This window comes from Lucilia sericata, unplaced genomic scaffold, assembly GCF_015586225.1.
Source record: "Lucilia sericata isolate MDLA Ls3-8-SP2 unplaced genomic scaffold, ASM1558622v1 Contig000834F_arrow, whole genome shotgun sequence".
NCBI lineage: Eukaryota > Metazoa > Arthropoda > Insecta > Diptera > Calliphoridae > Lucilia > Lucilia sericata.
The window spans coordinates 124164-150155 of NW_023994826.1; the positions used below are offsets into that span (position 1 = coordinate 124164).

General features: G+C 26.3%; 1 protein-coding gene and 14 non-coding genes across 19 annotated transcripts in view; 14 read left to right on the forward strand and 1 right to left on the reverse strand.

The window, feature by feature from the left end:
* The window catches only part of LOC119608422 (ATP-binding cassette sub-family A member 3), a 44148-nt gene that overhangs the window by 4682 nt on the left and 13474 nt on the right, over positions 1-25992 (forward strand). The window contains exons 1-3 of one of the 5 annotated variants that reach the window (XM_037962843.1): positions 14001-14112; positions 22334-22701; positions 23449-23511. In XM_037962843.1, coding sequence (XP_037818771.1) covers positions 22490-22701; positions 23449-23511 — 275 coding nt within the window. In that variant the 5' untranslated portion in view covers positions 14001-14112; positions 22334-22489. Of the gene's footprint in view, positions 1-14000; positions 14113-22333; positions 22702-23448; positions 23512-24238; positions 24578-25992 lie in introns of those variants that run through there. The other 4 variants (XM_037962844.1, XM_037962845.1, XM_037962848.1 and 1 more) reach the window with 4 other exon arrangements.
* Positions 7044-7139, reverse strand: Trnay-gua. The gene is made up of 2 exons: positions 7103-7139; positions 7044-7079 (listed from the first exon to the last, which is right to left on the reverse strand). It is a non-coding gene; the product is annotated as a tRNA-Tyr (tRNA).
* Positions 7568-7662, forward strand: Trnay-gua. Its single transcript has 2 exons — positions 7568-7604; positions 7627-7662. It is a non-coding gene; the product is annotated as a tRNA-Tyr (tRNA).
* Positions 7936-8032, forward strand: Trnay-gua. The gene is made up of 2 exons: positions 7936-7972; positions 7997-8032. It is a non-coding gene; the product is annotated as a tRNA-Tyr (tRNA).
* Trnay-gua lies at positions 8312-8408 on the forward strand. Its single transcript has 2 exons — positions 8312-8348; positions 8373-8408. It is a non-coding gene; the product is annotated as a tRNA-Tyr (tRNA).
* Trnay-gua lies at positions 8870-8965 on the forward strand. Its single transcript has 2 exons — positions 8870-8906; positions 8930-8965. It is a non-coding gene; the product is annotated as a tRNA-Tyr (tRNA).
* On the forward strand, positions 9198-9292 carry Trnay-gua. The gene is made up of 2 exons: positions 9198-9234; positions 9257-9292. It is a non-coding gene; the product is annotated as a tRNA-Tyr (tRNA).
* Positions 9436-9531, forward strand: Trnay-gua. The gene is made up of 2 exons: positions 9436-9472; positions 9496-9531. It is a non-coding gene; the product is annotated as a tRNA-Tyr (tRNA).
* Positions 9822-9918, forward strand: Trnay-gua. The gene is made up of 2 exons: positions 9822-9858; positions 9883-9918. It is a non-coding gene; the product is annotated as a tRNA-Tyr (tRNA).
* On the forward strand, positions 10197-10292 carry Trnay-gua. The gene is made up of 2 exons: positions 10197-10233; positions 10257-10292. It is a non-coding gene; the product is annotated as a tRNA-Tyr (tRNA).
* On the forward strand, positions 10898-10992 carry Trnay-gua. Its single transcript has 2 exons — positions 10898-10934; positions 10957-10992. It is a non-coding gene; the product is annotated as a tRNA-Tyr (tRNA).
* Trnay-gua lies at positions 11256-11350 on the forward strand. Its single transcript has 2 exons — positions 11256-11292; positions 11315-11350. It is a non-coding gene; the product is annotated as a tRNA-Tyr (tRNA).
* Trnay-gua lies at positions 11551-11645 on the forward strand. Its single transcript has 2 exons — positions 11551-11587; positions 11610-11645. It is a non-coding gene; the product is annotated as a tRNA-Tyr (tRNA).
* Positions 11849-11943, forward strand: Trnay-gua. The gene is made up of 2 exons: positions 11849-11885; positions 11908-11943. It is a non-coding gene; the product is annotated as a tRNA-Tyr (tRNA).
* Trnay-gua lies at positions 12253-12347 on the forward strand. Its single transcript has 2 exons — positions 12253-12289; positions 12312-12347. It is a non-coding gene; the product is annotated as a tRNA-Tyr (tRNA).

Consider the following 25992-nt stretch of genomic DNA (forward strand, 5'->3'; position numbering starts at 1 on the left):
TAATTAGGGAAAACTCAACATCTTTTAGAAAATTTGCCTAGCACTATTATTTTCATCCATAAGGTTAACTCTTAAATTTGTTACATATATGGATGAAAATAATAGTGCTAGGTAAATTTTCTAAAAGATGTTGAGTTTTCCCTAATTAATTTGTCACTTAAAAAACATTAGGTAGGCATGTTATATATCAATGGAAAGGTAATTTTGTCTATTTTTCAAAACTGTATATAATTTTTGAAAATTAAAAAATTCGCGGAATACTTTTTTTAAAAAAAATTAAAAAATGTTTTTTATTCAGTTTTTGCGAAGATACAAATTTTTCAAATTGCAATAAAAATTTTATTTATGAATATTTTTTGATGAAATTTTACAGTTAGGTAGATTTTTTTACTCAAAATCCAAAATTAAATAAAAATTTCGAATTTTCTTATTAGAAATCCCGGAATTCCCAAAAAAGTTTTAAAAAATCCCAAAAATGGGATTTTTTGGTTTTTTGCCTTTTATATCCATACCAGGGGCGGGGTTATCGAAACCCGTTACAAAATGATTAAGAACTTATTGGGTCATATAAAACAGGTCACTATAATTTGATATCGACTATGCGATTTGAGAATTTTTGCTCAAAATTTAATTTTCCATAAAAAATAGGGTTTTTTTGGATGGACCTGGTCCCCTCGGTATCAAAAATTTTTAGGTTTTGTTTCATTTATCGTATTTTATGTAAAGTCAGCTTTCCAAAAAGTATAAATTCTATATACATCTTCTTAGAAACTTTTTAGATAACTTAAAAAGAAAAAGATACTTTTTTCCCAAAAAAATGACAAAAAATCGCCTTTTTTTAATTTTTTAAATTTAAATGCCTATAACTTTGGACTCAGTCATGATTTTTACATAATTCTTTCACTGCTTGGTATATAAACTTGTTGTTAAGCAAATAAAAAAAAATGGCGAAAATCGGAAATATTTGGACCTGCTATTATCAAAAAAACTAAAGTAAGGACGGTAAAAATTTTAAAATTTTAATATTCAAATGCGAATATCTCCTAAACTATAAGAGATAATTTACTGCTACGACGACATTTTTTATAGTGCTCGATGAGGAGATTCTATATACGAAATTTTTTTTAAATCGGAACTCAAATGAAGAAATAGGATCGTTTTAAAAATTTAACATAGCCGAGGTGTCCTAATTTGAGGACCCCCCGCCGGGCCCCTGGTTGGCCTATAAGGTCCAAATTCAAAACCTAAACTCGACAAAACCTCCTCTTTGTGCATACCAAATTTCATTAAAATCGGATTAACCGTTTAGAAGTTACCGAATTATTTCCCTCTTTTTTTTTTCCTATACCACTGTGCGATGAGGCGATATGGCCTAAATAAATATACCACCAGCTCAGCTACGGAATATAATTGAAGTGCTCTATAAACACGTTGTATAGCAGAACTCGAGGCAAGTATATTCCACGCTATGGGGCGATAGATTTGCTAGCGCATTCAATCGTCCTACTATATATATTGTCCGGAAGAACTGAAAGCGTTCTATATGGGACACATGATTGTAATTGCTAGAAGAACCCAGAAGACTTATTATTTATTAATATCTTCCAACTGTCCTCCAGAAGTAACTTAAACGTACACAACGAGAAGATGAAAATTCGAAAACAATGTATTATGTTTTTTATGTGTAGACTCTTTTAACTATCATCAAGAAGGGGATTAAACGCTTTCTTGCGGGTGATAAAATCCTTTCACACATTTGTGAAATGTGTACAACCTTAAAACTATCATCCAGAAGTGCCTTAAACGTATACATCTAAAATAAAACAACTTATTTTCCATTGTATTATGTTTTTGTAAAATGTGAACTCTCGTTTTTCTATCATTAAAAAGAGTTTTAAGCGTAGCGTCTGCAAAAATCGGCAATAAATTAATCTTCAGGTTACCGATCACTACACTTAGTGCTTCGCTCCAGTAGACTCAATCTGTCGAATAAAGGCTTCTGCAGATATCAAAATAAAGAGAACATTTTACTGTATCTCACTTCTCTGTCACTGCCTGGCTTAGTATAGGATCAACACGCAGCACGACCTAATGGAATTATTTGAAATAAATATTCGAAAGCTAAATGTATTCTATCGTCCGACTAGCATGTATGCATAGGGATATAAATCTTGGTCCCATTTGAGTCGGATTTCTGCGTCAACTCTAAAACTTTACCTATGCGTTGCTCTAAATTTTGAAAGAAACTCCTCGTGAGGTTAACTGAACAATCTTCTAGTTCCAATAAGAACATTACCTTACTACTAATCATGAGAAACATGTAAGACCGTCTTTCGAAATATGTTTTATATACGAAAATAACAAGGTTATGTTTGCTCAACTATTCTTATACTTTCATAATTGTTGACACAACAAGGAGTCAGTAATATGAGAATGTTATTTATTAACTCAAGGATTAAATAAACATGCATGAAATAATACTTTCTAGGGAGTAGCAAAAAACAAAATAATGCTGTTTATTTTTCCTTCATCCTTTTCTCAACAAGGATAAGTGTAATAATTGAATATAAATAAATGTAACCTTCAACAATGAACCAACCTACATTCTTTGTAATTTTTATAAACATTTGACACTAAATTACACACTGAAATATCAAGTAATATGTACATAAAAAACTACACTAAGGACGAATTGGTTAGTCCAGACTGTTAGACGTCCTTTGCATAAAAGTAACTTTCCAAGAACTTTTAATATGAGATCATAAAAACAAAAATAAAATTTTTCAAACGATAGAAAATATGTTGTTCTTGTTGTTAAATATATCAAATAGATATTAGACAAGGAAGAAGAAGTAGTGTAGTTTTTGAACCTTGAATTTCTTTGAATTTTAATTTTATGATTTGCTGTGAGGTAATCTTTGAACGTGAAGGAAAAAAGTTAAATTTTTTATTAATTCGAACAGTAGTTTAATGAGTCGAAATAGATTTAATTTGCATTTTCTTTGAGAAAATAATATGGACATAGTGGGGGGTCTTGACTTTTATTTGCTAATTTGATTTTTTTTTGCATATTATGAACAATTATTGGACATTTTAGCTATTTCCGAGAAAATAGTATGATACAATTTATCAACAATCCTTTAGATTAGTTTAAATGGAGATTCGAAAAATACACCAAAGATGCTAAGGGATCTAATGGGCGCTCCTTGTGTGATAACCTTATAAAGCGATCTATAAAAGGAAATCCAATGTAATAAAAATCATGGATCGATTATTGATAACAACTGAACCTAAGTTGAGTTGTCAGTTAACGTCAGTCCGAACTACTATATGACCTAGGGAGTAAAAGTTTGGATCCATAGAACACTATATCGGGCATAGTTGAGTATGCGCCACCACAAATTGAAGTGGTTGAGTTGTTGTTGTTGTAACATATTAAACTATACAATTTTTAATCCGGGGTCCAAGCCAAGAAATTGGGCTACTTCAATAGGGTTAGTCCATAAATCCATTAGACTAAGTGAAGTAGGGTGAGCTGGACAGTTGAATATGTGGTGGGTATCATGGGGACCCTGTCCACATGTTGGGCATATATTGGGAACGGCACGCTCTATTCTGGACCAGTAGGCGTTGAGCCTGTTGCTCCATCCCGATCTCAGTTGTACCAAAGCAACTCTTGTTTTCCGCGGCAGGTTCTTCTCTATTTCTGATATGGGCGGTGGGCAACCTCCAAGAACGACATTGATGCGGTAACCTGAAACCGCGGTATTCATGGCGTCTCTATGATTGTCATTCAAAGCTGCTGTATGCAAACTCCGATTCAAGGTATCCTGCACATATCTTCGTATGCTCTCCACGAATACACGAAGTTCCTTTCTGGCATGCCTCGGGGGAGCATGCAACTGTGTAATGTTAAAGTTGGGATGACTCCACCGGTGACATCCCAGGAGGAACTATTTAGTCAACATGACATTATGTTCCTTGACTGGGAGGACCTTCGTTTCCTCATGTAGGTGGTGCTCCAAGGTTATTTACATGCAGACCGTTACAGTCCGTAGGGCAGCATTTTGGCAGTTTTGAATATTTCTCCACTGGGTATCACTCAGCGAAGGAGACCATACTGGAGCAGCATAATTAACCACTGACCGGCCAAATCAGACTTGTATTGGAAGTTTGTTCCAATGTTGCCCTTTACCACGATCTCCTATCTTGAAATTACGATTGCATCTTTTTTTCGTAAAATATATTTGCATCAAAATTAACAGATAGTCGGATGATTCTAAGTATTACTGACTATATGTTTTGCCTTTAACCTTAAAAGTTCAATTACATGATAAAAAAATGTTAACAAATTCTTTCCCTATGAATCATTTTAATTTAAAGTGGGTTAACAATTTATTTAAATAGTATGTGGTTTTTTTGCTCGGGGAAAGTGAGTCATCTGATAAGACACTGTAAAATTCTTTAGGATTCTCCTTTGTTTTTTTTTTTTTTTTTTTTTGCAAATGCTCTAAAGTAGAATATTATGATTAATTTAATTTTAATTGTTGTTAATAGAGAAAAGTTTTGCTTAATCGTAAAGTTTAAAGTGTCAATTAAACACTTATAATGTACGTGCAAAAATTCACAAGTTCTTAAAAGATTTATTGAAGGGGTTTCCCGAAGAAAATGACATTTTGAATAAAGTAATTACTGTTTTGCAATAAAGTACTTTGAAATACCCTAAATCCGTTAATAGTCGACGTGATGTGCAATATTATTTAAAGGATTATTTAAAATAACAATACGATCAGACAGGCGTTCAATTAAACAGATGCCTTCAATTAAACAGATGCCTTCTATCAAAGCAAGTAGAGAGAGAAAGAGAGTCAAGGACAATTTACGTGAAAGACAGGACCAGAGCATTTAGAATATTCTGCTAGTTAGATTTTGATATCTCTTTTCATATTCCTCAAACGTATTGATCAATTGCTGAGCATAATGTTCTTCACATTTAGCATTTGAATAGTCACATGCTATTTTATCCATTCTAAATGCATATGACTGTATCGTCACTACTGTACTTATAAAAATTCGAAACTTATCGATATACTTAATACTTCTACTGGGTTTATGATCAGAAAAACCACGTGGTCAGCACTTGTGATCACTTGAATATACTCAAATTATTTAAACGATAATTATTAGTTTATATACTAGTAATAAACATGCAATTTTTAAATAACCGTTATTAAACAGAAGTTTTATTTTTTATCCACTTTTTCACCACATATTTTTAAATACTTTTTGATAAAAAATAAATCGATAAAAATTAACTTTTTTAAAAGCATTAGTTCCAGAATCTATATATTTTATCTCAGTAGAACACATTTACAAATATAGGCAATACTTTGATAACATACATTTTAGTTAAATACATATAGAATTCGGGTCTAGTTTATGTGTTCACCAATGACTTTTGTTTGAAAATGTCAATTGTCTCTCGAATATTAGAAGTATTTGTAGGGAACTGATTTTCCTCAGGGATTTGTCGATAGGAGAGACGTATGTATGTGAACTTTTTAATAGCTTCTTATTTTGGCGTACTATAAGGGCTATATACTGCGGTTAGGGGGCATAAGTTTTTAAATTTAAATTCTTATTTACCTTGAGGAATTTTAGTTTCTTATAGTTCCATAACTTTATGGAAGAAACCTAATACCTGATCTATATTACTGAATCTTTTTTACATTTGAAGATAAATCTTAAACTTATAGCCTGAAAAGTAAGTTTTTTCCGACATCCACGTGTACACCTGCCAAACGGCCTATTTCACGATGTTATTTTTCAACCACTGAGCTAGAGAGGAATCACCTTCGCCTTGCAAAGAACATGCAGGTGGCAATTTTTGCACATGGTTATGCCGGTCCATATACAAGCACTTTGTTAAAGTACCAAATCTATTTATTTTCTGAACTTTGCTGTCCCGTTGCGGGATGCAAAGACCACACTTCCGTTTACAACCACTCAGATGGAGTGAACTCTGTTGATTCGGCAACATAACCTACAGATATAATCGGTGCACCGAAATATGAATCTATCAAAAAAGCCAACCCAGCACACATTTCATATATCCTACACATCATTCTAGGTAAACGGGTGGATTGAGGCCTTCATACCCCTTCATCCATTCCATATCTTATTCATTTGACACTAAATCATTCGCAACGCTTAGCCCTAAAGTCACTTCTCGGAGCGGTCACTGAACTTATCCAGAAATATAGATTTCAAATTTTTCCAATCTCTTCATGTTCCAATCTCTTCAGGTTCACGCCCAATAACAGGGACAAAGGCCGAAACTCTACCCAGCGGGCTACCGATTCCCCTGGCAGATCTGTTGTCTTTTTCGGCAACAGCACCGAAATTCGAAATCTCTTCAGGTTCACGCCCAATAATAGGGACAAGACAAAGGCCGAAACTCTACCCAGCGGGCTACCGATTCCCCTGGCAGATCTGTTGTCTTTTTCGGCAACAGCACCGAAATTCGAAATCTAGATCCTCCCTTGGCCTTTTGACCAATATTCCTTTCCCACGATTCTCGATTTATACCAAGTACAACCCAAAGGTACCTCTCCAATAACCGGGGCAAGACAAAGTCCGAAACACTGCCTTCCAGACTACCGATTCCCGTGATACAAGATAACGATATCTTCTCTAGTTAGACCCCAGATCAACTCATTCCAAGGTAAGGCCGAGGATACATTTGACACCACCAGTTTATAGTCTCGACAAAGTAGAGGTACTGGTAGCACCTCTTTTCCTCCGGATTGCAATCCTACCAAGATGAGGAAATTTTTGTCCCGGGGGGAACCAACAGATATGTATTTCGATTCGTTATCAACTAAATGACACGCATACTTGATCTTCTTTGATAATATGCACAAACTGCAATATATATTTTTTGCCAAAAAAAATTACAAAAAAAATTTTAAATTTGTAATAAAAATAAAATTAGTTTTAATTTAATTAAAAAATAAAAAAAAAATATTTTTTTTAAAAAAGAATCCTTCGAGCCGGATTTGAACCAGCGACCTATGGATTTCTACTCAGATTTATTCACACTCTACAGTCCACCGCTCTACCAACTGAGCTATCGAAGGTGTAGCAAACCAGCAGACAAATATAAACACATAAAACCGCAGCAATTGTGTGTGTGTGTGTTTATATGTTGGTGCAAAAAAATAAAACTAAAAATAGCTTACAACAAAAGTTGCTAACGAATAAAAAACGTTGTCTATATAATTTGTTATCATTTACAGTTTATGTTAATGCTGCAGCATATCAATGGGATTTTGAACCAAATAGATTTACAACAACTACACTATGTACTAGTCCATACTACTACTTAAAACGCCAGACAATAGGTGCGTTTGTTGTTGAAAGAAAAACAACAACAAAATAAAGAAATAAAAGTGAAAGGTAGATTTTTTAATGATATACGAGTATTAAATTTTAAATTTAAGGTTTATTGAATTTTTTGATTAATTTTTAAAATTTTTAAAACTAGTGCATTTTGTTTGACACTATACCTTCGATAGCTCAGTTGGTAGAGCGGTGGACTGTAGAGTTATCAAATCCTAAGTAGAAATCCATAGGTCGCTGGTTCAAATCCGGCTCGAAGGATTCTTTTTTGTGGCGTTTAAGCAAAAAGTTGAAGTATGTAGTTTGATTATGGGAACTGATTACTATACATATAGGTATTGTTAACGATTTAGTTGAGACCTTTTTTAAATATTTTGTTCAAAATTTAGACTTTTTAACAATTTTTAAAGAAATGTTTGGAATTTTTAAACTTTTATCTTGAAACTGTGATTGTATATGTTAATTTTATCTGATATTAATAGGTATTTCTGCGAATAAGGTGAAATAAACCAATTTGTTTTGGACCTCTCAACACCTTCGATAGCTCAGTTGGTAGAGCGGTGGACTGTAGAGAGTTATCATATCCTAAGTAGAAATCCATAGGTCGCTGGTTCAAATCCGGCTCGAAGGATTCGTTTTTATTAAATTGAGCTTAAATGCATAAGTGATTTATATCATCACTGTCAAATATATAAATGTGACAATCGATGAAAAATGCAGTTGTGATGATATTTGTCTAGTCTCAAACATTATCATTAAAAAATTTAAATTTAAGAATTTTATTTTAAGGTGAAAACCTTTATTATATTGAAATGGATCTAAAGTGGACAAAATGCAGTTTAAAAATTAAAATTATGTTAATTTCGGTAACTTTACTCCAATAGAACCTTTAAATACCCAGCAGGTTATACCTTCGATAGCTCAGTTGGTAGAGCGGTGGACTGTAGAGAGTTATCAAATCCTAAGTAGAAATCCATAGGTCGCTGGTTCAAATCCGGCTCGAAGGATTAAAATTTTTGATAAAATTGCCGAAAAATATGCAAATATCACTGTGATAACTTAAAAATTTTATAACTGAGGCAAAATATCATTCAATGATTTATAACTGCAAGCTGTTTTTTTTTTATTAAATAATAAAAATAAATTATAATTTCAATTTAAAATTATCATTTGTTAACAGTAATAATACACCTTCGATAGCTCAGTTGGTAGAGCGGTGGACTGTAGTTTGGCAATACACAAAAAGTAGATATCCATAGGTCCCTGGTTCAAATCCGGCTCGAAGGATTTAATGTTTTTGTAGAATCGGAATAGAATATTTAAAAAAATATCACTGTGATAATTAAAGAAAAAATATCACATTTACATATCATCTTTATTACAACATTTACAAATTACCAAAATATTTTTTTGAAAATATTGAACTTTTTTTATTTAAAATTATTATAATGCCTTCTTCTTACATACACCTTCGATAGCTCAGTTGGTAGAGCGGTGGACTGTAGAGTTATCAAATTTCTAAGTAGAAATCCATAGGTCGCTGGTTCAAATCCGGCTCGAAGGATTGAATTTTTATTAAAACTTTGCCAAAATTAAAGTGTCAAATATAACAACAAATGGTTTGGAATGAATAATTAGGGAATTATGTTGTAATTTGACCTATGTATATTCATTGTGAATATCTAATCTTAAAAACCTTTCAAGATATGGCAGATTTTGCCATAATTTAATTAAAGTTTAGTTAAGGGATTTGAACAAAATAATATCACAAACTTGAAATCTCTAAAACACGCACACCTTCGATAGCTCAGTTGGTAGAGCGGTGGACTGTAGTTGATATTGAATGAAAGTAGAAATCCATAGGTCGCTGGTTCAAATCCGGCTCGAAGGATTAAGTTTTTTATATAACATTTTTTATACTTTTTATAGTTTTTTAAAACAAATCCTTTGATTTTTTTTAAATTTAATTAAAGGATTAAATTTTTATAACTCAACTGCAGTTTATAAACAATTTTTTTTGTTATTATTCCAGCACCTTCGATAGCTCAGTTGGTAGAGCGGTGGACTGTAGAGTTAATACGAATCTAAGTAGAAATCCATAGGTCGCTGGTTCAAATCCGGCTCGAAGGAGTTTAGATTTTTATAATAACTTTAAAGTAAAATCTTATTTCAAAGTCTTTTTTGTTATGTATTTTTAATACAAATCAAATTAGTTTCCATTAATCCAGTAATGGAACTCTTTTGAAGGGCAATTCATTTAGTATTCAGTGCAGCGCAAAAACTGCATTTGGTTCGCTCTCGTGATTTGCATATGTCCTTAGTTCAAATATGACTTGAGTTAAATTTAAACTATATTATTATTAATATTTACAATTTTTTTTTAAACTTTTAAACATGTTATTAACATTGGGAGTTATGCACCTTCGATAGCTCAGTTGGTAGAGCGGTGGACTGTAGAGTTTAAGTCAAATCTAAGTGGAAATCCATAGGTCGCTGGTTCAAATCCGGCTCGAAGGAGTTCAATTTTTATTATAAACCTAAAACAAAATTAAAACTTAAATCTTATCTCAAGGCCCCTCTGGTGTGAATATTACAATCTAATTTCGTAAATGAAGTTGTATAAAACTTTGTGAATGACGTTTAATATTCATTGTAGGGGCGCTCAATTTTACACAATTACTAGCTTCGTCCTTGACTTAAGTACATACATAGGTATGCATTTTAAAAACTCTACTTATAGTTTCTATTCAAAATAAAAACTTTTTGTAAATGTTATAAATCAGTGGCTTTATACACCTTCGATAGCTCAGTTGGTAGAGCGGTGGACTGTAGAATTATCTAACCTTAAAGTAGAAATCCATAGGTCGCTGGTTCAAATCCGGCTCGAAGGAGTTGTTTTCTTTATATAAATCTCTCATAATTTTAATAATAATCTTATCTGAATTGCTCCTATTTAAAGTTAAATAGAAAGATTTCATAAAAATTTAATACTCGGTTTTAATACCATAGCTAGTCGCACTTAATATGTCCCTGATAAAATTTTTTTTTTTAAGAACTGATCAAAATTTTGACTTGTAAATAACACACAAACAAAAAATATTAAATTTATTTAAAACTTTTTCAAAATATTTTAAGTAGTTTCTCTCAAACACCTTCGATAGCTCAGTTGGTAGAGCGGTGGACTGTAGAGTTATTAAATCCTAAGTAGAAATCTATAGGTCGCTGGTTCAAATCCGGCTCGAAGGATTAAGTTTTTATTACAAAAAACACACAAATACAAAATTTTAAGTAAATATAATCCGATTATAATATTTGGGACTTTAATTATCTCAAGACCCTCCGATAAATAATATCTCGACAGTGAATATATTATCCTTGCTGCTTAGACTTAACTAGAAGCCCATTTTTTGGAGTACCGATTATCTCTTTTAATCTTTTATAAAGTTAAACTATAAGCTATAAGTTAAATTTAATTACAAATTTCGGTTTTTTTATACCTTCGATAGCTCAGTTGGTAGAGCGGTGGACTGTAGAGTTATTAAATCCTAAGTAGAAATCCATAGGTCGCTGGTTCAAATCCGGCTCGAAGGATTAATGTTTTTATATAATAAAGATAAAATTAACTCTGGACAGCAGCACTAATCCACTAATACCAATACATATATAATTTGATATTGAAAGTGTATGATCAAGTTTTGACTTATTAATGATAATCATATAATATTCAGTTATCTGAATATACCTGAATGTTAATCCCGGATTTGAACTAATATTCATTAGTAATTATTCTTATTTTAGTTCAAATAATCTAAGTCCAGTTTTGTGAATAACTACACACATTTCAATAACATGTACCTTCGATAGCTCAGTTGGTAGAGCGGTGGACTGTAGAGTTATTAAATCCTAAGAAGAAATCCATAGGTCGCTGGTTCAAATCCGGCTCGAAGGATTTACTTTTTATATAAGAATCTGAACAAGGCATAAAGTTATCAACAATGACTCTTATCAGTGAAAAGAGAACCTTGATACTTTTTTGAACCGTTAAACCCGGATTTGAACCTGAATTCTTGCGATTATTTTTATATATTTTATATAAAATTATATAAGTTTATTTTTGTCAAGTTATATAACAATTTCCTGCATAATATACCTTCGATAGCTCAGTTGGTAGAGCGGTGGACTGTAGAGTTATTAAAGCCTGAGTAGAAATCCATAGGTCGCTGGTTCAAATCCGGCTCGAAGGATTTAAATTTTTGTATAAATTTTAAAAAAAAATATAAATTATGAAAGTTGTTTTTAAAAAGTTTTCAAAAATTATGTGAAAACTTTGCGTTTTGAACCTGGGATCTCTGATCTGTTTCTCTTAGTATTTTAGAAAAGATTATAGGTATAATTTTTATTAGAATTTTTTACGAAATAATTTTAGCCACAATTTCATTACTATAGACCTTCGATAGCTCAGTTGGTAGAGCGGTGGACTGTAGAGTTATTAAAACCTGAGTAGAAATCCATAGGTCGCTGGTTCAAATCCGGCTCGAAGGATTAATATCTTGTCAGGATTTTCTTTAATATTTTTTTAGGAAAATGGCTTTATTAAAGTTTAGATAATAAAAAATTTATTTCTAAAATTTTAAAAATAATATTAAAATTGTATAATGATTGATTAAAATCGTCTGAAGTGAGCAATCTGCTACAGAATTTATATATTTTTGTTATAATCATAAAACTTTTTGATCTTTTAAAAAAAGTAAAACAAATTTGATAATAGGAATTATAATAACTTATGTATTCAGTTTGATAAAATTTTTAATTTGAAGGACCTAAAGCTTTTAGGAAAATCTAAAAATAACACCTTCGATAGCTCAGTTGGTAGAGCGGTGGACTGTAGAGCTGTTAAATCTTGAGTAGAAATCCATAGGTCGCTGGTTCAAATCCGGCTCGAAGGATTTTTTTATTTAAATTTTTTTTTTTAATTTTAATTAAAGTGCATTTCTAAAAAGTGTGCCGTTTTATGAAAATTTATAACTTAGGTCTCGTGGTGAATTATTTTCATTAAATAATCGTTTTTGATAAGATTAAGTGCATTTAACCAATAGTTTTTTATTTAGTAAATTGAACTGTAAAGTGCAGCGTAATTAATATGCATTTTTCCCCCTTTAACATTATTAGTTATAGTTATTAATATTAATTTTTTTCCAGTTTATTTATTTTCCATAATAAAAATAACCAATTGCTGAATCATCAGTTTTTAGTCATACGGCGTTTGTACATTAACTTTATCAATCAGTTAAGCGAAAAACCGATAACATCTCTTAAAGTCTGTGAATATGTATGTTTTTAAGTGTTTTTAAATTTTTTTACAACCTGAAAATTTTTATGTTTCGGACAATTAAGCACGTGATAGGGAGATAATTTAACTTTTTCCAATACTATATTTATTGATTAAAATAGTTGTTAACTAGATTTTTCTATAGAATTTAAGATAATGAGATTTAACAAGATTTTGTGGAGGTAAAGAGATTTAATTTTTTGAAGCTGTTAGGAACAATCGAGGAGTTTAATCAGTTACTTTTTTTCCATATATCGAAAGGTATAAGTGGCATATTGCGGTCTCTATTATGATGGAATTATAAATTTTTTTAATAATATTTAACATTATATTGAAAGATCATGTTGTTTTCTAATATTATTACAAGTTTTAAATAAATTGAAAACTTATTTCCAAAGTTATCATAAAATTGGTTCCATTATAGGTTAATTACTTGCCTTAAAACGTCTGAGTCAACCTTTTATCCATATGGTTATACAAGTACTATTAAAAATAGCTTTTTATAGTTTACTTTTTTTTTAATAAAACAAAGTACTTTATAAATATACTACCGCAATATATTGAAGCCCTGATAAAAACTATAATATCGAACTTCAACTTTGCTGGGAGCTGAAAAAATAAACATTCGTTAAATGTCACGAGTAATAGAAAATTTCTAACAAAATTTTACCGTAAACAAATACTCAAACGATTTCCCCATTCCCCAAAAGAAATAACAACAATAACAGTCAGTCAGTCCATAAATATTTATTTATATTTCTATATCTAAGATTTTCGTCAAAGAAACATACTTTCAACAAGTGTTAGGACGTTCGTTTCAACACTCATGTTTTACAGAAATTCTCACACGAGTTAAATTTCGCATTTTCTTATCGTAAATGCGAAATAAATTTGGTCTATTATCTTTTTAAACAATATAAGCTAAATAAAAAAAAATATTGATTAGAAAAACCCGAAACGACCATTTGAAAAAAATATAATAACAGTTTATCAATAAATTTACTCAGTTACGAATTCTATGAGCTACGAAACGTTTCGACGGTAATACAAATAAACGGTCAATAACACTAAAAACGGTTAAGAAAAGCTACCTCAACCGGATTTTAGGTCTTTAAGCACTTTTAAGTGCCAGGACATTTAAAAGAAAAAAAATATTAATTAAAAAACATTTTATTATCGTATTAATGTTAATTCTTTAAAAAAATTCATTAAATTAATATATTTTTATCTCTATACAATATAATAAATATATAAACATTATAATTAGTCATAACTACTAATTATTTGTTTAATTGTGCTTAACGAAAAAAATACATATATATTTAAAATTATCAACAAACCATTCAAGGTGTGAGTTATAAAAAAAAACGACTTAAAATATAGTAAGTACTGTGATTAATGTTTAAAAAATCTTTGTTTTCAATTTTATAACTAAATTTAGGCCTATTTTTAGTTATTCAAATAGGTACATTAGAACTTTAAAAGATATTAACATTAGTTAAACAAGATTAAGTAATTTTAGAAATATGAACCCTGACCGAAATTAAATTTTTGAAATTTTAACGAAAATTTTTTAAAAAAGAGATTTTAACGAAAATTTTCTATAAAAATAAATTTAAATAAAAATTTTCTATTAAAAGAAATGTTAACGAAAATTTTCTGTTAAAAAAATTTTAACCGAAATTTTCTATAAAAATTAATTTTAATGAAAATTTCCTATAAAAATAAATTTTAACGAAAATTTTCTATAAAAAGAAATTTTAACGAAAATTTTCCATAAAAATAAATTTTAACGAAATTTTTTTATGAAAATAGATTTTAACAAAATTTTTTACAAAAATAGATTTTCAAAGAAAATTTTATATAAAAAGAAATTTTGAACGAAAATTTTCTATAAAAAGAAATTTTAATGAAAATGTTCTATAAAAAGAAATTTTAACGAAAACTTTCTATAAAAAGAGATTTTTAATTGAAATTTTCTATAAAAACAAATTTTAACTAAATTTTCTAAAAAAATAAATTTTGAACGAAAATTTTTTATAAAAAAAAATTTTACGAAAATAAAAAGAAATTTTAATGAAAATTTTGTATAAAAATAAATTTGAACTAAAATTTTCTATAAAAATAAATTTGAACTAAAATTTTCTATAAAAATAAATTTGAACTAAAATTTTCTATAAAAATAAATTTGAACTAAAATTTTCTATAAAAATAAATTTGAATTAAAATTTTCTATAAAAATAAATTTTAACGAAAATTTTCTATAAAAATAAATTTTAACGAAAATTTTCTATAAAAAGAAATTTTAACGAAAACTTTCTATAAAAAGATATTTTAACGAAAATGTTCTATAAAATGAAATTTTAACGAAAGTTTTCTATAAAAAGAAATTTTAATGAAAATTTTCTATAAAAAGAAATTTTAAGGAAAATTTTCTAAAACAAGGAATTTTAACGAAAATTTTCTATTAGAACAAATTTGAACGATAATTAAAAAAAAAAGGAAATTTGAACGGAAATTTTCTATAAGGAGAAATTTTAACAAAAATTCTATATAAAAAAAATTTAACGAACATTTTCTATAAAAGAGAAATTTTAACGAAAAAAAAAAGAAATTTATTGAAAGTTTTCTATAAAAAAAAGTGAATATATTAGAACAAATTTGAACGATAATTAAAAAAAAAGGAAATTTGAACGAAAATTTTCTATAAAAAGAAATTTTAACAAAAATTTTCTATAAAAAGAAATTTTAACGAAAATTTTCTATAAAAAGAAATTTTAACGAAAACTTTCTATAAAAAGATATTTTAACGAAAATGTTCTATAAAATGAAATTTTAACGAAAGTTTTCTATAAAAAGAAATTTTAATGAAAATTTTCTATAAAAAGAAATTTTAAGGAAAATTTTCTAAAACAAGGAATTTTAACGAAAATTTTCTATTAGAACAAATTTGAACGATAATTAAAAAAAAAAGGAAATTTGAACGAAAATTTTCTATAAGGAGAAATTTTAACAAAAATTCTATATAAAAAAAATTTAACGAACATTTTCTATAAAAGAGAAATTTTAACGAAAAAAAAAGAAATTTATTGAAAGTTTTCTATAAAAAAAGTGAATATATTAGAACAAATTTGAACGATAATTAAAAAAAAAAAGGAAATTTGAACGAAAATTTTCTATAAAAAGAAATTTTAACAAAAATTTTCTATAAAAAGAAATTTTAACGAAAATTTTCTATAAAAAGAAATTTTAACGAAAACTTTCTATAAAAAGATATTTTAACGAAAATGTTCTATAAAATGAAATTTTAACGAAAGTTTTCTATAAAAAGAAATTTTAATGAAAATTTTCTATAAAAAGAAATTTTAAGGAAAATTTTCTAAAACAAGGAATTTTAACGAAAATTTTCTATTAGAACAAATTTGAACGATAATTAAAAAAAAAGGAAATTTGAACGAAAATTTTCTATAAGGAGAAATTTTAACAAAAATTCTATATAAAAAAAATTTAACGAACATTTTCTATAAAAGAGAAATTTTAACGAAAAAAAAAAGAAATTTATTGAAAGTTTTCTATAAAAAAAGTGAATATATTAGAACAATTTTGAACGATAATTAAAAAAAAAAAGGAAATTTGAACGAAAATTTTCTATAAAAAGAAATTTTAACAAAAATTTTCTATAAAAAGAAATTTTAACGAAATTTTTCTATAAAAAGAAATTTTAACGAAAACTTTCTATAAAAAGATATTTTAACGAAAATGTTCTATAAAATGAAATTTTAACGAAAGTTTTCTATAAAAAGAAATTTTAATGAAAATTTTCTATAAAAAGAAATTTTAAGGAAAATTTTCTATTAGAACAAATTTGAACGATAATTAAAAAAAAAAAAGGAAATTTGAACGAAAATTTTCTATAAGGAGAAATTTTAACAAAAATTCTATATAAAAAAAATTTAACGAACATGAGAAATTTTAACGAAAAAAAAGAAATTTATTGAAAGTTTTCTATAAAAAAAAGAATTTATCGAAAATTTTCTAGAAAAAACGTGAATTTATAAAGAATTTATATAAAAAAGAGAATTTATAGAAAATTTTCTATAAAAAGAGAATTTTTCAAAAATGTTTAAATAAAAATGTACTAAAAATTTTTTATAAAAAAGTGAATTTATCAAAAATTTTCTATAAAAAAGTGAATTTATAGAAGATTTTCTATAAAAAGAGATTTTATCGAAACATTTCTATAAAAAGAAAGAATTTATCGAAAATTGCCTATAAAAAAAGAGAATTTACCGAAAATTTTCTATAAAAAGAAAATTTATCGAAAAATTTCTATAAAAAAAGAGAATTTATCCAAAATTTTCTATAAAAAAGAGAATTTATCGAAAATTTTCTATAAAAAAAGAGATTTTATCGAAAATTTTCTATAAAAAAAGAGAATTTATCGAAAATTTTCTATAAAAATAGAGAATTTATTGAAAAAATTTCTATAAAAGCCGAATTTATCGAAAACTTTCTATAAAAGAGAGAATTTATTGAAAATTTTATATAAAAAGAGAGAATTTATCGAAATCTTTCTATAAAAAAGAGAATTTATCGAAAATTTTTTATACAAAAAGACAATTTATCGAAAATCTTCTATAAAAAAGAGAATTTATCGAAAATCTTCTATAAAAAAGAGAATTTATCGAAAATTTTTATAAAAAGAGATTTTATCGAAAAATTTCTATTAAAAAAGAGAACCTATCGAAAAATTTCTATAAAAAAAGAGAATTTATCGAAAATTTTCTACAAAAAAAGAGAATTTATCGAAAATTTTCAATAAAAAGAGATTTTATCGAAAAATTTCTATAAAAAAGAGAATTTATTCAAAAATTTCTATAAAAAAGTGTATTTATCGAAAATTTTCTATAAAAAGGGGAATTTATCGAAAATTTTCTATAAAAAAGGGAATTTATCGAAAATTTTATATAAAAAAAAGAGAATTTATCGAAAATTTACTTTAAAAACAGAGAATTTATCAAAAAATTTCTATAAAAAAAGAGAATTTATCCAAAATTTTCTATAAAAATAGAATTTATCGAATTTATCAAAAAATTTCTATAAAAAAAGAGAATTTATCCAAAATTTTCTATAAAAATAGAATTTATTGAACATTTGCTATAAAAAAGATAATTTATCGCACATTTCCTATAAAAATAGAATTTATCGAATATTTGCTATAAAAATAGTATTAATCGAACATTAGCTATAAAAAGAGAATTTATCGAACATTTTTTATGAAAAGAGAATTTATCGAAAAATTTCTATAAAAAGAAAATTTTTTTATAAAAAGAGAATTTATTGAAAATTTTCTATAAAAAATTTATCGATAATTTTCTATAAAAAAATAATTTATTGAAAATGTTCTATAATAAAAGATAATTTATATAAAAAAATAATATTTATTCAAAATGTTCTAAAAAAAAAGAGAATTTATCGAAAAATTTCTATAGAAAAAGAGAATTTATCGAAAATTGTCTATGAAAAAAGAGAATTTATCGAACTTTTGCTATAAAAATAGAATTTATCGAACATTTGCTATAAAAAAAGATAATTTATCGAACATTTGCTATGAAAGGAGAATTTATCGAACATTTTCTATAAAGAAGATAATTTATCGAAAATTTTCTATAATTTGTCGAAATTTGCTATAATTTATCGAAAACTTTCTATAAAAAACGGAAATTGTCAAAAATTTTCTATAAAAGGAGAATTTATTGAAAATTTTCTATAAAAAAAGGATTTATCAAAAATTTTCTATAAAAGGAGTATTTATTGAAAATTTTCTACAAAAAGAGAATTTATTGAAAATTGTCTATGAAAAAAGATATTTTATCAAAAATTTTCTAGTAAATGGAAACATTTACATATATAAAAAGACGTTTCATTGAAAATTTTCTTAAAATGTCATTTTAACGAAATGTATATAAAAAATTTTCTTTATTTTTTTGTTTAATTTGTATTTAGTGTTCTTTTCGTTTAGATAAACATGATCAGACCATAATTTAATTTAGAAAAATTAGTTTTAGTTCATTTAAACATAAATTATTTCCCTCTTCCATATGATAAATAACAAGTGATCATGACAATGATCTCTTATCATTAACTGCATAATATGTTGTTTTAGTCCAATTTAATTTTGAAATCTTATTATAATAAATGTCAATAGGTATTCCACTGCAAGTTCAAGCATAAATTATTTTATTTTTTTCTAATTTTATTAATGAATATTTTGTAATGTTTTTAATTCTTTCTTATCTTTTAAACTAAATCATTTTTGTTGTTGTTTTCATTTACGCGTGTTGAGGAGAAATTCTATTTGAAAGTAAATTAATAGTAAAACAAATTGTATACATAAATATTTTATTTCGTTTTACCTTATCAGGTATGATGTCCAATTTATTGTCAGGTTTAATACTTTTTTGTTAATTCATTGCAAAGCCATTAAATAACTGATAGAGTAAATTGATTAGTATGTATATTTATTTCTGTATAAATAATCTAACGCCTGCATAGGGGGACATCATGTAAATTTGTTTAATAACAAAGCAATGTTAATAAAGTGACTAAATTAATGGTAATTTTTGAGTTAATGATTATGCTTTTCGGCTAATTTTAATTATATTGAACGTACTAGTCCCTTGACTGGGGTATAGTAAACATATACAGATTAACATCAGTTCTGTTGTGTGATCAATTTTGATATAATTTTAATAATTCGAAATATATTTAACACTGGATCTTATACTATGCCTGTGTAGACAATCAGGGGACTAGTTACGTATCAATTTACCAAATGTAAACATGTAGTTTGTTGTATAGTCGTTTACAGTGTTGGTAGTAAGTCAAAGAGGGCACTTGTTTGGCCTCTTATTTGTACCTTTTTATACTTTCTTTTTTATATAGTTATTTGGTCTTAGAATGTTTTATTTCTAACTAAATCTGGTACCCAAGACAAATGTAATTGGTAAAAAAGAATTCGTTAATCCATTAAAGAATGTTCATCTAATCCGATTATTAAACAGTTTGTATATTTCCTATGAATCATGACTTTCGTAAAATACTTATTTTTTCAATATACAACGAAATTTGTAACCATTTTACAGTTAAAAGATATTTTTTTTAAAGAAATGTACCAAAAATAATTTTTTTAGAATTTTTTTAAGATATTAATATTTTGAGGTTTTTATATTGAAATTTATTTTTCTGTAAATTATAGATAATTTTTTTTTTCAAACTGTGATCAGCCTAAATATGTTTGTACTTTAAAACTTGTTATGTACATATGTATATTCGTAGACAAGCGATAATATTGGGATCATTTTGTAAATGTAGATAACAAAACTAAAAAATCGAATTGAAATTTATCATTTACAATTGCGAAATAAAAATAGGAATTGACAAAAAAAAAAAAAAAAAACAATAAAAAAGACAATAATAAAATTATGAAACTAAAAGTATGTATTAGACATTTTTATTTTGTCTAGGTTCTATTAACAATTTTCTATAAAATGAGATTTTATGGAAAATTTTATAAAAAAAATTGTATACAATATTTTCATTAAAAAAAGAATTTCTTCGAAAATCTTCCATTTTTTATGGAAATGGAATAAAAAGAGATTTTTAATGAAAATATTCTATAAAGAGAGATTTTTAACGAAAAATTTACATTTTTAATGGAAATTTTCTATTAAAAGAGATTTTTAACGAATTTGTTCTATAAAAAGAAGATTTTTAACGAAATTTTCTATAAAAAGAGATTTTTAATGAAAATTTTCTATAAAAAGGAGATTTTTAACGGAAATTTTCTATAAAAAGAGATTTTTAACGAAAATTTTCGATTTTTAATGGAAAATTTCTATAAAAAGAGATTTTTGACGAAAATATTCTATAAAAAGGAGTTTTTTAACGAAAATTTTCTATAAAAAGAGATTTTTAATTAAAAATTTCTATAAGAAGAGATTATTAACGAAAATTTTCGAATATTAATGAAAATTTTCTATAAAAAGAGATTTTTAACGAAAATGTTCTATAAAAAGGAGATTTTCAATGAAAATTTTCTATAAAAAGAGATTTTTAACGAAATTTTTCTATAAAAAGAGAGAAAATGTTCTATAAGAAAGAGATTTTTAACGAAAATTTTTTATAAAGAGATATCTTTAACGAAAATATTCGATTTTTAAATCTAAATTTTCTATAAAAACAGATTTTTAATGAAAATTTTCTATAAAAAGAGAGATTTTTAACGAAAATGCTCTATAAAAAGGAAATTTTTAACGAAAATTTTCTATAAGAAGAGATTTTTAATGAAAATTTTTTATAAAAAGAGATTTTTAACGAAAATTTTCGAATTTTAATAAAAAATTTCTATAAAAAGAGATTTTTAACGAAAATGTTCTATGAAAAAGAGATTTTTAACAAAAATTTTCAATAAAAAGAGATTTTAAACGAAAATGTTCTATAAAAAGGAGATTTTTAACAAAAATTTTCTATAAAAAGAGATTTTTAACGAAAATGTTCTATGAGAAGGAGATTTTTAACGAAAATTTTTAATAAAAAATTTCTATAAAATTGGATTTTTAACGTAAATTTTCTATAAAAAGAGAATGACAATTTTCTATAAAAAGAGATTATATCGAAAATATTCTATAAAAAGAGATTTTATCAAAAATTTTTTATAAAAAAAAATTTCTATAAAAATAGATTTTATTAAAAAATTACTATAAAATCGAAAATTTTCTATAAAAAAAGAAATTTATCGAAAATATTCTATTAAAAAAATAGATTTTATAGAAAATATTCTATTAAAAAAATAGATTTTATAGAAAATTTTCTATATAAAAAGATATTTTATCAAAAACTGTCTATAAAAAAAAATTTTATCGAAAATCGAATATTTTTTATAAAAAAAGTGAATTTATCGAAAATTTTCTATAAAAAAAGAAATTTGATCGCAAATTCTCTATAAAATTTTATCGAAAATTTTTTTATAAAAAACAGATTTTATCGAAAATTTTCTAAAAAAAACCGATTTTATCGAAAATTTTCTAAAAAAAATAAATTTTGTCGAAAATTTTGTATAAAAAAAGAAATTTTATCGGAAATTTTCTATAAAAAAAGAGATTTTATCTAAAATTTTCTATACAAATGTTTTTTTAAAAAGATAAATGTCATCGAAAATTTTATTGATTTTTTCACTCATTCACATCAAAGAATTTGCACTTGTAGTAAGTAACATTGAACTTGTAAAAGTCAATGTTTCTATCAACATTTTAGATTGTAGAAATTGTAAATGCTTTAGTAAACATAATCTAAATAAATGTTAGAAGTATAAAAAACTAAATAATAAGGGTATACTAAAAATATATAGTAATCTTATCGGAAATATTCAGTCTGTTAATAAAAACAAACAAGTGACATAAAAATATATCGATAATTTTAACACTATAATAAAAAACATTTAAGAGTTTCACAGAAATTATGTTAAATAAGAATAAAAATATTATGTATTTCCATATATATTATTATTTTATTAACTTGTCACTTTTCTTTTCTGTCTTACAGTATTTTAACATCTTTAAAATTCTCATTTGGTTTACACAAAGGAATTGTTAAACATAAAATCCCGCTGCTCCTACTTCTTCCATCGTTATCCTACAGAATCTTAATGTCTCATCTTAGTATTTAATAAATTAGTAAATTTTTAAGAAAAAAACTAAAATGGTTCGAGTTACTAGTTGGCAAAAGTTTAAGTTATTACTGTGGAAAAATTGGCTTCTACAATGGAATCAAAAATGGCAACTTATTATCGAATTATTTTTGCCGGCCATTTTCTCCTTATTACTGGTGTTAGTACGTACATTAGTGGTGGCCGAACCAAAACCGATTACCTATTATAATCCACAAAATATAAGTAATCTTAATTTATTCGAGTAAGTACAATAATTTAAATATATATATATATTTTAAGTTTTTTATAAAAATTTATCGCAATCTCAAACTAATTTTGAAATAGTTCAGTTATCTCAGTTCTAGTTCAGTTCTACTTCAGTTCTAGTTCAGTTCTAGTTCAGTTCTAGTTCAGTTCTAGTTCAGTTCTAGTTCAGTTCTAGTTCAGTTCTATTTCAGTTCTCGTTCAGTTCTAGTTCTAGTTCAGTTCAGTTCTAGTTCTAGTTCAGTTCTAGTTCAGTTCTAGTTCAGTTCTAGTTCAGTTCTAGTTCAGTTCTAGTTCAGTTCTAGTTCAGTTCTAGTTCAGTTCTAGTTCAGTTCTAGTTCAGTTCTAGTTCAGTTCTAGTTCAGTTCTAGTTCAGTTCTAGTTCAGTTCTAGTTCAGTTCTAGGTCAGTTCTAGTTCAGTTCTGGTTAAGTTCTAGTTAAGTTCTAGTTAAGTTCTAGTTCAGTTCTAGTTCTCTTCCAGTTCAGTTTTATGAAAACTTTCTCAGATAAAAAAGATAAAGTTTTCGAAACTTGTAATTTTGATATTTTTCTTTATTTTGTAATAAATATTACACAGAAGTTGGGATTGTGATAAATGTTAGAAAAATTTAATAAACTTTTTAAAATAAAATTAAATTTTAAAAGAATATAACTATTGCCAATTCAATTATTTTTAAACATTTTCATTTAATATTTCTTTTATGTAAATAAAAAATAAAATAATATTAAAAAAATTAAACCAAAGTGATTATGTAGTAAAGGCCCGAGCGATACGTAGATTTTTATTAAGTGCTCTATCGAAAGACAGGTAAAATATTGCACGTTTTAAATTGTTTATATTTGCATTTTGTAATGGGCACTGGAATTGTTTGTAAATTAGTTTTGAAATTAACACATATTAAACAAATTAATAATCGTATTATTAAAACGTTAACCCAGTAGTTTGAAATGTTTAACCCATAACCACCTATACTTATATTAGAAGTTTATCTCAATAATTTAAAACTTGAAAATAATTATTTAAGTTCATATTTTCAATTTCTACTAATACATACTAAGACTATTAACATTCGTTGTTACAATAATTCAAAAGAATTTTTAAATGCTCTACCCACAAGCAAATAATTTACACTGTATTTTCTGCAAATTAATTGATTTGATTGATAGTTCAGTTCTAGTTCAGTTCTAGTTCAGTTCTAGTTCAGTTCTAGTTCAGTTCAGTTCTAGTTCAGTTCTAGTTCAGTTCTAGTTCAGTTCTAGTTCAGTTCTAGTTCAGTTCTAGTTCAGTTCTAGTTCAGTTCTAGTTCAGTTCTAGTTCAGTTCTAGTTCAGTTCTCGTTCAGTTCTAGTTCTAGTTCAGTTCAGTTCTAGTTCTAGTTCTAGTTCAGTTCTAGTTCAGTTCTAGTTCAGTTCTAGTTCAGTTCTAGTTCAGTTCTAGTTCAGTTCTAGTTCAGTTCTAGTTCAGTTCTAGTTCAGTTCTAGTTCAGTTCTGGTTAAGTTCTAGTTAAGTTCTAGTTAAGTTCTAGTTCAGTTCTAGTTCTCTTCCAGTTCAGTTTTATGAAAACTTTCTCAGATAAAAAAGATAAAGTTTTCGAAACTTGTAATTTTGATATTTTTCTTTATTTTGTAATAAATATTACACAGAAGTTGGGATTGTGATAAATGTTAGAAAAATTTAATAAACTTTTTAAAATAAAATTAAATTTTAAAAGAATATAACTATTGCCAATTCAATTATTTTTAAACATTTTCATTTAATATTTCTTTTATGTAAATAAAAAATAAAATAATATTAAAAAAATTAAACCAAAGTGATTATGTAGTAAAGGCCCGAGCGATACGTAGATTTTTATTAAGTGCTCTATCGAAAGACAGGTAAAATATTGCACGTTTTAAATTGTTTATATTTGCATTTTGTAATGGGCACTGGAATTGTTTGTAAATTAGTTTTGAAATTAACACATATTAAACAAATTAATAATCGTATTATTAAAACGTTAACCCAGTAGTTTGAAATGTTTAACCCATAACCACCTATACTTATATTAGAAGTTTATCTCAATAATTTAAAACTTAAAAATAATTATTTAAGTTCATATTTTCAATTTCTACTAATACATACTAAGACTATTAACATTCGTTGTTGCAATAATTCAAAAGAATTTTTAAATGCTCTACCCACAAGCAAATGATTTACACTGTATTTTCTGCAAATTAATTGATTTTTTACACATTGCTTCCCTAGCTAATGACGTAAATAATGTAATTTGCAGTTAAATTAACGAAAACAGAAACATTTTGTAAATGGCCACGTTAGCATATTAGTCACACATATTATGGAAACTAAATATTTTTCACATACAAAATTCTTCAAATTAAAACCATCAATCAAATGGTTTAAATTTTAATAAAATATTAATAAATACATATGTACTTTTGCATGTTAATAATATAATTTTTTAATACACAAACTGTTGCGTTTTAATTGTCCATCACGCCTCGTTATTTTTTCCGTTCACACTATGTGAAAATTAAGAACACAATAGCACCGACACGTCATTTATTTAATCAAAAACGTTACTTGTCTTTTGTCTGTGCTGAAATAATTTTGAATTGCAATAAAACTTTAAATTAGAGAAATTTGATAATTTCAGTCAAACATCGGCAATTTCTCGATAACATATGTCACTATATAATCGGACTAATTCTGTTTGATGTAATTTGAAATTTTTAAACGCGTTTAACCACTTTGGTTAATATGTATATATGTACATTAAAAAAATTGTTCTTTATCTCTTGCAAAAGTACAATATATAAAACTTTTTTTTACGTTAAAAATTTTCAATCCTAGTTGCTATATAAAATTCCATAGATGATGTTAGATAATTAGTTTAAAGAAATTTATCTAGTTCGGTTCTAGTTCAGTTCTAGTTCAGTTCTAAATCAGTTCTAGTTCAGTTATAGTTCAGTTCTAGTTCAGTTCTAGTTCAGTTCTAGTTCAGTTCTAGTTCAGTTCTAGTTCAGTTCTAGTTCAGTTCTAGTTCAGTTCTAGTTCAGTTCTAGTTCAGTTCTAGTTCAGTTCTAGTTCAGTTCTAGTTCAGTTCTAGTTCAGTTCTAGTTCAGTTCTAGTTCAGTTCTAGTTCAGTTCTAGTTCAGTTCTAGTTCAGTTCTAGTTCAGTTCTAGTTCAGTTCTAGTTCAGTTCTAGTTCAGTTCTAGTTCAGTTCTAGTTCAATTCTAGTTCAGTTCTAGTTCAGTTCTAGTTCACTTCTAGTTCAGTTCTAGTTCAGTT